Below are 11,476 nucleotides of genomic sequence, written 5' to 3'. Positions count from 1 at the left end.
TACTTGCATATTGTTCTGGCTGGGGGCGTCAATAATTGATACATAGGCACTGACGTTAGCCAATCATAACAGTGGGCGTTAACACTGAAGTCTTAAATGGAAAACGCCCCCAAAACAGACTGTTTGAATCAGAGGATGAGAAACAGGGTGGGAAAAGGTCATAAATCACTAGATTTTAAAAGTTTTTCTTAAAAAAAAATATATTAATACTATAATTGCACCTAAGGGAACATAATAATACAATAAAAAAAACCATGGCGTGACCCCTTTAAAATTCGTGGTGTTTCGCCAGTGCTGTAGGTGGCAGTAATTTCTGTGTAGTGTCTGTGTCCCAGAATACTTGAAGCCCGAATGAAAGCGCATGTAAAATGTTTTTCAAAGGTAAATACATGCGCAGCACCAATCTCGCTCTGTAAGCCATTGACAGCAGACGAGGAAGTTAAACCCTGGTCAAGTTCTTCTTTCAAACTTGTGAGTATACTGCAGCTTGGGAGATGCCATGTCGCAGTCTTGTCAGTTTGTTGTGGGATTATATCTAAAGTTTGTGTTGAGTTTGTTTGCTGCTGTGTTATTTTACAAGAAGGCAGTGATGGAGTGCTGCAACAATTGTTTCCTACTTGTCAAGTGATTCGGGTGGAGACTGCTGGGTTCCTCTAATACACCATTGTTCAATATATTTGGACGTTTTATATGTAATATTATTATTCAATAACATTTTTCTTATTTATTAATACTATAATTTGTATTAAGACTCGATCTACAACCGTCATCTCGCTCTCCGTCATCAGTTTTATTGTATACAGATGAAATGGGAGCTGCCGGATGTCGGATAGTAGTTGCATTGCTGCTTGACTTCTCATTGGTCCATCATGCATGTATCCACCAGCATATCATTTGGGCACTGTGTGTCTACTTTTTAGGTAGTGTAAAAATGCAGGCATTAGTCTGACAGCTGCAGATGTGCATTTTCCAACACTGGGACACTCTCTTGATGTGGTTCATACCTGCATGGCGTGATTCTCTATTATGGTTCATTTGTTAGGTTGGTATGTGCTGGTTACAAATGATTAGTAACCTGAAAATGTACCTTAAAATGTCATGTCATGACAGATATGTGACTGAAAAGCCTTTATGGTGGGCAGGGCAAAAGTATTTGTTCATAAGTTCCCAGTTTGATCCTACCTGCAGCTTCTCGACTATTTAAACTTTTTAATGTAATAGAATAGGAATGGTTTTTACTAAATATCAGTAATAATTAACCTGTTAGTTAATAATTTACCACATCAGTCAGACCAGTGATGCAGCATAGCTCTCTTTATATTCTTATCAACTGTAAGCTCATTTGATTGTCTTTAAGGGGCACACAGTAATTTTTTCCTCTTTAAAAAAGTATTACTCCAAAATAAATGAATATTAGTTTTGAGACCTATGCATAAACTCATGACCACTAACATGATATGAAGACTCAAGTCATATCAGTAACCTTATAAAAGCTTTTTTTATTCTGCATGGAGAGGGTCCCATCATGCGGGCTGCCATGTAAGAATCACATGACCAATCAAATACAACTCGCTTAATCTCAGTAATCATCCTTTTATTGGACACTTTCATTCTTGGATTAATGTCTCAGTAATCATCCTTTTATTGGACACTTTCATTCTTGGATTAATGTAATCATGTCTCACTGTAAGTAGTGGATTTGTACAATGTCATCGATAAATGAAAACTACTGATTTTGAATTATGCTGGATTATGCCACTAGGTGTCACTGTAAATATAAGATGATACAAACAAAAAAGTAACCGATTGCACCTTTAACTTTAATGCTATCTGCATATTGTTAATGCTTCGTTAAATTTCTTTACATTTTCAATTAATGCATTTTACCAATGAACAAAGAAAAAAAGTAGGCTGTAGGCTCAACATAATATGATAATTAATGAAAAGATAAACAAATATGTCGATATATTTTTTGATTTACATTGAAAGCAAATTATTTGGCCCATATTAGATCCATATGCTATATGATCGTGTTCAGTCATTACTCAGTATTTAATTACAAGGTTCTTGCAGTGATGTTGTCGTAGTATCTTAATGATAATCATTTACGACAGAAATAACCTGTTAAATGGAGGCAATCTACCCTGTGATAATGAATGCACTTCACAGGATATGGTCTCAAAGGTCAGAGGCTGTCTCGATGAGTAGCTGCTTGGTGTTCTGCTGGATTCATCATCTTGGGCACGGGATCATTTGGCATGTTGCTGATACATTTTGGCCTCTGATCTGTTTCCTATAACGTGAGACTTTGACATTGTGTTAAACTAGCTCTGATCTAAGGTAGTAGAAACCAAGGATTCCTTAAGACATAAACATTACTAAAGTTGTCCACTTAAGGTTGAAAAATATGAAAAATGTATGAACATTTTAGACATTTTCATAATGTATGTTAAATGCTAAATATTTGGATCCCTAGTTACGTTGACACGTTTGCTTAACGCTAAAGCTAGATTGCACAACACAGGTCAGGCTCTGTTGAAGAAGGCAGAAAAACTTAGTTTTTCCGATGCATCGCAATCTTCATTTGAACAATCTCGATATCGATTCTTAAACCCCAAAATCAATCTTTTATTCCATATGCAACCCTTTACCACAATGAGAGAAAATCACTCGCATTAGCAACTGAATTATTGTATAATTAATACATATATATTTTTTACCTGCTGGTAAATGTTTACATTTCACTTTCCAGTAATTGTGTTGTATAGTGGTGAAGTACTCAGCAGCGAGATCCTTTCACTGTGTGTTGAGAGTAAAAGTTGTTCTGTGTAATGTGTCCAAAGACAAATATGTAAGAAAAAGTGACATATAACAGAAATATACCCACTTGAATCGATATTGAATCGGGGAAATCTGTATCAATACCCAGCCCTAGTGTTTGTTGCATGTGTGTTAAAAAAACAAAACAGATTTTGATGAGTGCAGTGTATGTTAAAAAAATATTTAATACAAAAATGTATATTCTGTCATTATTTACTCATAATTTCTTTTACACATTTTGTCATTCCAAACCTGTTTGCTGTTATTTTTTTCAGTGCAACACAAAGTGGAAATTTTTTAAGACTCTTTACGCATGTCTTCTACATACAACAACAGTTCATAATGCTAACAGGCTGTCAAGCTCCGTACAAAACAAGAATCACCATTAAAATAGTCTGTATGACTGCTGCATTATATTCCAAGACTTCTGCTTAGTGTGTCCTTAAGACCTTTAAAAAGCATTAAAAATAGCTATATCTTCACTATCATTCATTATATTGGACTGTGGTTTAGTTTCTATATCTTCTCTATCTTCCATTATATGGACTGTGGTTTAATATATTTGTAGCTTTAACTGTAAGTGAGAATAACATTTATTTATGAGTTTGTAGTTCTCTGTTGGTATTCCTTGACCCTGGGTTGCATAAGACGGCTTCCTCTTAATGTTCCCTGTCAACACATCCATGGTGTGGTGAGTTATCATTGAATGCCATGGACTGCAACATTTGATCCAAGTCTCTCACCCCTCCTCCCCCAGATTCACCTCTTCCAGAGGCCAGGGGCTATTATTGGACCCTAGGTCACACGCAATCTGTCATACTCATGGCTTGCACTATTCTAAACTGCAAAACATTATGACAAGATTATTTTACATGTTTTTATATCTTGATACCTTGATGAAAGTTTTATACACCATCTAAAATGTATCCTCTGGATAGTTTGAGTGAGTAATAGTGCACTGTTTATTTAAACATCTAGCAGGCGTAGCTAGCATGACCTTACTGCAACCTGCTGTGGCCTGTGTAGAATTGTATCAGCATGGGTATGGAAATATGATAATGATATACAGGAAATATTGCCAACATTCTGCACTGCATTCTTTCCTTTGCAGTCTGCACACTGGAAGGCATGGAACATTAAGGTATCGCTTTAGAAAAGTTGCTTCAACTGTAAATACATAAATGCATACTCTGTGTACACACACAAGTGGAAATGATTGGCCCACATTACGGAAGAAAAATGGCTTGTGAATGCTTGTTTCATGTTGACTTTTAGTAGACTATTGTCTACTTGTTTACCCTTCAAAATGTACTATGAATGTGGTATTTGTTTTTATTGCAGGTAGGAACATGAAGTTGGCAATTCTGTCAGGGCACTATTTAGGATGAGCTCAAAACCGGTTCCTGGCTTTTGGTTGAAAGTATGAAACTGAAATCTTTAAGGACTAAACACTTTGTCTGTATTTAATTCAACCTTGGCTTAGAAATCACCTCTGCACCTTCATCTCACTGGACTAAACATCTTATCCAGCCTATCTAATGGTTCCACCACTGAATTTCAGCACAAGATGGTGTGCTGTGAATTTGACTGTTTGACCGAGACTCGACAGAAATGTCAGAGTCAAGAGGACAACCGTTGAGTAAATGTGGACTTCCCAGGTTCCTGATTGGTTGTGAGGATGGTAAGAGCAGAGAACTGGACGATAGAGACATGAGGAACATCTCAGGTCCTTATGGAGATGAGGAGGACGATGAGGAACAGGTATGAAATGCCATATGGATATGCTGCAATTTTGTTCTTTTCTTTTTTCCTTATCCTTTAATTTTCTTTATGCTTTTTAACAAATAACAAATCTAAACATTAATTGACAGCAGGCTCTATGTAATATAATGGAAGTAAACAATGAAATGTGTGCAACGATTTGAAACGGACTGCAAAGTAAAAATAGTAAATAAAATAATACAAAAACAGTAAGCTTATAATTTATTGGAATTTACCAGGAGGGATCTTTTCATGTATAATTTATGTAGTTATTGTTGAAATGTTCATAGATGGTTAGATGATGTGTAGTGAAATGTAGATGTTAGTTTAAGCATTGCTAGTTAGTTGCTATGTTTTTTTACAGGTAATTTGTACGAAAGAGATTGGGTCACGGTTCACAGATATGAATATCATTCAAAGAAAAGACAATAGCTGGATTTCAAAGGCTGTTTCTAGCCTCAAAATGTTACAAAGCTAACACACACATTCCCTTTCTCTGCTCTCAGTCAGAGCATCAGATCTTGGTGGGAATCTGCTCCATGACTAAGAAGTCTCAATCCAAACCAATGACTGAAATTCTAGAGAGGCTCTGTAAGTTTGAGTACATCACAGTGGTGATTTTTCCAGAGGAAGTTATTCTCAATGAACCGGTTGAGAAGTGGCCCCTGTGTGACTGCCTCATTTCCTTCCATTCCAAAGGTACCAGACATCACAGTTTCACACTCCACCATAGAAGTTTTACGTTTAGATGTTCCGTGTTGTGTCTATTTTCTTTGTGCAGCCTTCAAGTCATGTTGTAATAATCATAAATACAGTACAAGATGAGTTCACAAGAACGGCACCAGAGATGTTGTAATTACAATGGGGGGAGCCCACTGATTTTTCAAGTTGGGGGTGTGACACTTAAAGAGTCGTGCCATAATCAAATTGCCATTGGTCAAAATGTAGGTACAATTGGAAATGTTGACAATTGACAGTATGTACTGTAAGAGCTGTTGGCTCATGGGGACCCATGTTTGAATCTAGTATGGGAGACTGTATGTCCCAGTCCCATTCCCCCTTTCTCTCTCCCAATTTCCTGTTTGTTTCTACTATTCTATATGAAGTAAATAAAAAAATAAAGCTTAAATATTTTATATGGTAAATATGAAATGACCCAATCCAAATTATTATTATTTTTTTTCTCTCACCAAAATCTTGACTTGAAGGCAGCATTAGCATAGGAATTGATATTGAATTGTTGCAATCCAATTTAAAGGAATGTTCCAGGTTAAATACAGGTTAAGCTCAATTGCCATCATTTGTGGCATAATGTTGATTACCACAAAAACGTTATCATATTGTCATGGCAACAAAGTTGTAAAATTGGCTTTACCTTTACACAGAAAAGGTTAGTAAGTGATTTTATCACATTCAAATCCTGTTTTCATAAATATTGTTTATGTCTTGTTGCTATAATTTTGAAACAGTGATAATATTAATGTTAATTCACTTCCATTATAAATGCCTCAGTGGAACCCAGATATTTGCTTTTTGTTAAAGAAAAGGAGGAACAAGTCAAAATACATTTTTGTGGTAATCAGCATTATGCCACAAATGCTGTCAATTGAGAGTAACTTGTATTAGAATATTCCTTTAATTCAATTCAAGCTGTATAATAATAATTACAAATCTTGGGAATGAATCACTTTACTTGTTTTCTGTTCTTGAAGGATTTCCCCTTGACAAAGCAGTGAGTTATGCCAAACTACGAAGCCCTCTCCTGATCAATGACCTCAATATGCAGTATTTCATTCAGGACAGGTGTGCATTAAATAAAATCAAATGAATAAATTAATCTTGATAAGCAAACCCTGTTACAAGACATAGAATAGTGTTCTGGTACAAACTGGTGCAGTATATCTCTGTTTTCTTTGTTTTAGGAGGGAAGTGTACAGGATTCTACAGGAAGAGGGCATTGATCTTCCACGCTATGCAGTGTTGAACCGAGACCCTGACAGGCCAGAGGGTAAAGGTCATCATTTTGGCACTATTATGATAATGCGCATGTTAATCCATTACTTGTAAGATTTCCCTTCTGTAATAATGTGTTCCTGTTTTGTCTGTGTTAAAAAATAGCTGAATTGTTAAGTTCCTCAAAGATAGATTGTAAAGGTTGTGACTTTTTGACTCGTTTGCAACATCAGAGTGCAACCTGGTGGAGAGTGAGGACCATGTGGAAGTAAATGGAGAAGTATTTCAGAAGCCCTTTGTGGAGAAACCCGTCTCCGCAGAGGACCACAACGTCTACATCTATTATCCAACTTCTGCTGGAGGAGGCAGCCAGCGTCTCTTTAGAAAGGTACATTATGGATAGTTTATGTATTTTTTAAATACGCTCAATACATTTTTATGATTTTTATGACATAGAACTTATGACTTCTGTCCTGTAGATTGGCAGTCGGAGCAGTGTGTATTCTCCGGAAAGTAACGTACGAAAGACTGGATCATACATCTATGAGGAATTCATGCCCACAGATGGCACAGATGTAAAGGTTCGTCTGGCCTTTTAGCAATATTTACACCTGGTATTAATCCCTTTAACACTGATGTATTTTTGGGCTTTTACCTGCAAAACATTGGTCTAATTTTGCAAATGACTTCTCTATCCAGGGACTTAAACGTTTTAAGCATTAACTTAGCATCCCCCTTTAGCATCCCACTGGCTGGTCTACAGTTTGATGGGAGTATTATTTGTCTCGGTTGATGCAATCTCAAGGTGCCAGGTGAGACAGATTGCTGTTTACACCTGGCATTTACAAGCATCTCTCATGTAGCTATTGGATTTCAAGGGTCGGTTTTTATTTTTGTGACTACTTTGCTCTCTTTGTCAGTGAATGAGTTAACATGCACAGCATTATGCTGGTAACTACCAAGAATGTTCTAATTCTAAAAATCTCACAACATAAGGAAACCACGTTTACGACATTTTAAATTGTTGGGGTTTTCTCCAGTTTTGATGGAAAAAATTTTAACAGACATGTGCCCAAAACATGCCTACAGTAAATAAACTACCAAAATGCCCCTATGTGTGTTTCATGCCACATAAATGGGGGTAATCCACAAAAATCTATGTTTGCAGATGTTTTTTTGTTTTAAACGTGTATGACCTTACTCTGATAGAGGCCTTTTAAAACTGAACGTTCTCTGGTGCTAAAAATAGAGGCAGCGCAACAAATATAACAGAATGCAGATGTCTGGAGATGCCATTGTTGACATTGTTGGCTTTTTAACCTTATACAGCATCTAAAAAGATGTGTTGCTCCTGTGCAAAATGCTGTAAAAACAGTTAGACAGGACTCTAAGTCATTTACATGACTTTACATTTTGTCAGGTTATTAGGCAACAAGTTCTCATTGTTAAGCTTTGTTTGGTGTTGTAGGTTTACACCGTAGGGCCTGATTACGCTCATGCTGAGGCCCGTAAGTCTCCTGCTCTAGATGGGAAAGTGGAGAGAGACAGTGAAGGGAAGGAGATTCGCTATCCAGTGATGCTCACTGCAATGGAGAAACTTGTGGCCAGAAAAGTGTGTCTTGCTTTCAAGGTAAAACTCTGAAATGAAAAACATTGGAAGAAGGTATTGCCAATATCTATGGACTAAGGATGTTAATAAAGTGTTTTTATAACATCTTTCCAACACAGCAAACAGTCTGTGGTTTTGACCTCCTCCGTGCAAACGGGCACTCTTTTGTGTGTGATGTTAATGGATTCAGCTTTGTAAAGAACTCCATGAAGTACTATGATGATTGTGCCAAAGTCTTGGGGTAGGTGTTTTGCCATTTTCACTATATTTGCATACACAACTCATATCAAGCATTTGCCTATGAATAAAAGATGATTTTCTTTGGTTTAAGAAGTTGCAGAAGTTGCAATAGCACCCTAAAATACATTTCTAGATTTTAGCTCCCTGTTTTACAATGATATCTTTCCCTCAGGAACATGGTGATGCGAGAGCTGGCTCCTCAGTTCCACATCCCCTGGTCTATCCCCATGGAAGCAGAGGACATCCCTATTGTCCCAACTACCTCAGGAACCATGTGGGTGTACCACTCTTTCCTAAAGTTATGAATGTTTTTCCATGTTATAGCTATTTTTTTATAAAGATTGTATATCAGCAAAAACAAAGTTAAAACTAAACCTAGAGGTAAAAAAGATCAGATTCATTAGTACCTAAGCTGACTGTCATGGTGTTTTTGTTTTTAATGTGGAACACATTAAGGAGTGTCATTTTTGTTGTCCATAGGATGGAACTTCGTTGTGTTATTGCTGTAATTCGCCATGGTGACCGTACACCCAAACAGAAGATGAAGATGGAGGTTAGGAATGCCCTGTAAGTATCTTACAGTGTGTTTACTGTTTTAAATACTGTAACCTTATAATAATGTATTATCCTCTGAGTTTGACGAGTTCTATTTGTTTCAGGTTTTTTGATCTGTTTGAAAAATATGGCGGATACAAGTCCGGGAAACTCAAACTGAAGAAACCAAAACAGCTCCAGGTTGGTCTACTTTATAAAATAACTAGATTGAACAAAGTCTAATAGTTATATAAGTATCGTAAATTGAATTTATATGTAATTTATTTCTGTAAATATTACTAAAACGTGCTACTTGCATTTACGTTTACATTTATTTAGCTGCCACTTTCATCCAAAGATGTATAAATGAGAATAATAAAGGTAGAGGTGATTAATCCAAGAAATAAAAACAAATGCATACTAGGATAGGACATGTCTAGAAACAATGCAAGAAATGAAGTGATATTTTAGTTTCAGACCAGTCAAGGCTCCTGGCCTGGAATGTGCACCACAGGGGCAAAAGGTCAAGTAGGACTGACCCATCTCTGTCAGGTTGCATGTAACGTTACAAACCTTTGGAATGCAGCAGCCGTGTGACTCATCGGTGTGTGACAAACACATGCATTGATATAGGAATTCTAGGAATAATCATATCAAGAGCATCTCTAGTGTTTAGTGTGACAATAAATCATGTAATTAGTTGATTTAGGCCTAGGGCTGTCAGCAGATGCTGATTAAGTTATACATGCAATTAATTTTGGGAATATATATATATATATATGTATAAGTGCAATTAATTAGTCATTAGTAATTCATTCGCCCCCTAACATTTATAATCGATTCACAGCCCTACTTAAAAAAACGATTTGATGTGTGGCAGGAAGTGCTGGACATTGCTCGTCAGCTCTTAGCAGAACTGGTCCAGCACAATGACTGTGAGATTGAGGAGAAGAAATCCAAACTTGAACAGCTGAAGACTGTTCTGGAGATGTGAGTAAGCTATTAAAAAAATGAAACGGCTGAGCTGCCCTACCCTCAATTACAACCCTGTGAGTTTGCAGGCAGCTAATGTACACACACCACCATCCCTCTCCTCTATCCATCCGTTAAATGTGTTTGAGTCATTTTCCATAATTGTTCAGATGTCACCGATTCCTATTTTCCCAAGCATATATTCGATTTCATTAATCTGCAGAATGCATTTAAATATGGTTGTGTGTTAAGTCAAAGTATTTACAGTTGCAGGAAAAAGTATACTGTATGAACCCTTTGTTTTTACCTGGATTTCTGCATAAATTACACTGTGTATGTTTACATAGAAAATGTATGATTGTATGTGTCTTGTTTTTAGGCTGTGTTTGTCTATTGTTGTGAAATTCAGACAAAATCCTAAGAACAATTTATTCAGAAATCCAGGTGAATCCAATTATTTGAGGCATGACCATAATGGATACTTTAATTTCTCATGTAGAGAAATAGATGTGATGTTACATGCACAGCTTACTGTTTGTAACTGACTCTAGTGTGACCTTGACTCCTTAGATGTCCTCATATGGATCAGTTTCTTAACTTCATTCCCTTTCTCTCTCTCTCTCTTTCTCTGTGTCCCTCGTTGTGTCTCGGCCGGTCTCTCCAAAGGGAATCCAGCCTGAATATTAATCAGTGCGCACCCTCATGTCTCTTTAGAAAGCAGGCAAAGTGGATCATAACCTTCATTAACACAAGATTTTGTAGAAACTACTGACACTTTAATGAGGGCTCAGAAATTGACCATACTATGAAAATGAATCCCTTGGCAAATTTTGTGTGGCATCTGCATGCCATTTTAAAAGTGTTTCTAATCCTTCATGATTCTCCCACATTCCTTATACCTCTCACCAATCTCAAATGAGGCACCTAAACAACACATTATCAGTTGTTCATGGTTATAGATTAACTGATGAAACGGGTGTTTGTGGAAGAGCTTTGATTTGGGATGATCAAACTTGATGCAGCTGAACAAATGGTGGTAAATTTACCCTACATTTTAATGCTTCACATTCAAACTACTTTTAAAAGTTTTTCATTTAATAATTGAAAACATCTTTTCAGAATTTCCCTCTGTCTGCTGTATTGAGTAACTTTAAAACGTGACACTGTTGCAGAATGTCACGTTTTATTCCACCCAAGGCCTGTCATTCCCCTCGAGATAGCCCTGGTATGGCATATATTAACCCCTGCCAGCTTGGGAAGGTCACCCAGACACATGTTTCCAGAAACATGGTGGTCACTGAGCACCTGCTAGTGGTTTGAGCTCAGTGCTATGACCGATGTGTGCTGTCTGTGTTTTTTCAGTGGGAGAATGCTTATTAAGAGGGGATGGTATGTCTATGTCCCCCCTCCCCATGTATTGTCTTTCAGGTACGGCCATTTCTCAGGGATCAACAGAAAAGTGCAGCTGACTTATCTGCCAAATGGACAGCCAAAAGCATCAAGTGAAGAGGAAGGTATACATATTTAGAATTGCATAATACGGAGAAGATATGGTAACACTTTACAATAAGGCTCTATATACTCTAT

The 11,476-nt window shown here is 36.9% G+C and overlaps 1 protein-coding gene across 7 annotated transcripts in view; it reads left to right on the top strand.

The window, feature by feature from the left end:
- The first annotated feature begins 339 nt into the window (after nt 1-339).
- Nucleotides 340-11,476, top strand: part of LOC127638135 (inositol hexakisphosphate and diphosphoinositol-pentakisphosphate kinase 2-like) — a 37,155-nt gene continuing 26,018 nt past the window's right edge. For all 7 annotated transcript variants that reach the window (XM_052119506.1, XM_052119501.1, XM_052119505.1 and 4 more), the window contains exons 1-14: nt 340-471; nt 4,162-4,581; nt 5,088-5,280; nt 6,294-6,384; nt 6,504-6,589; nt 6,768-6,922; nt 7,014-7,115; nt 8,003-8,164; nt 8,263-8,384; nt 8,556-8,657; nt 8,864-8,950; nt 9,043-9,118; nt 9,798-9,907; nt 11,318-11,403. In XM_052119506.1, the coding sequence (XP_051975466.1) occupies nt 4,432-4,581; nt 5,088-5,280; nt 6,294-6,384; nt 6,504-6,589; nt 6,768-6,922; nt 7,014-7,115; nt 8,003-8,164; nt 8,263-8,384; nt 8,556-8,657; nt 8,864-8,950; nt 9,043-9,118; nt 9,798-9,907; nt 11,318-11,403 (1,522 nt within the window). In that variant the 5' untranslated portion in view covers nt 340-471; nt 4,162-4,431. The remainder of the gene's footprint in view (nt 472-4,161; nt 4,582-5,087; nt 5,281-6,293; nt 6,385-6,503; nt 6,590-6,767; nt 6,923-7,013; nt 7,116-8,002; nt 8,165-8,262; nt 8,385-8,555; nt 8,658-8,863; nt 8,951-9,042; nt 9,119-9,797; nt 9,908-11,317; nt 11,404-11,476) is intronic.

Source organism: Xyrauchen texanus, chromosome 46 (assembly GCF_025860055.1).
Source record: "Xyrauchen texanus isolate HMW12.3.18 chromosome 46, RBS_HiC_50CHRs, whole genome shotgun sequence".
Classification (NCBI taxonomy): Eukaryota; Metazoa; Chordata; class Actinopteri; order Cypriniformes; family Catostomidae; genus Xyrauchen; species Xyrauchen texanus.
This window is presented reverse-complemented; position numbering and strand designations above follow the sequence as displayed.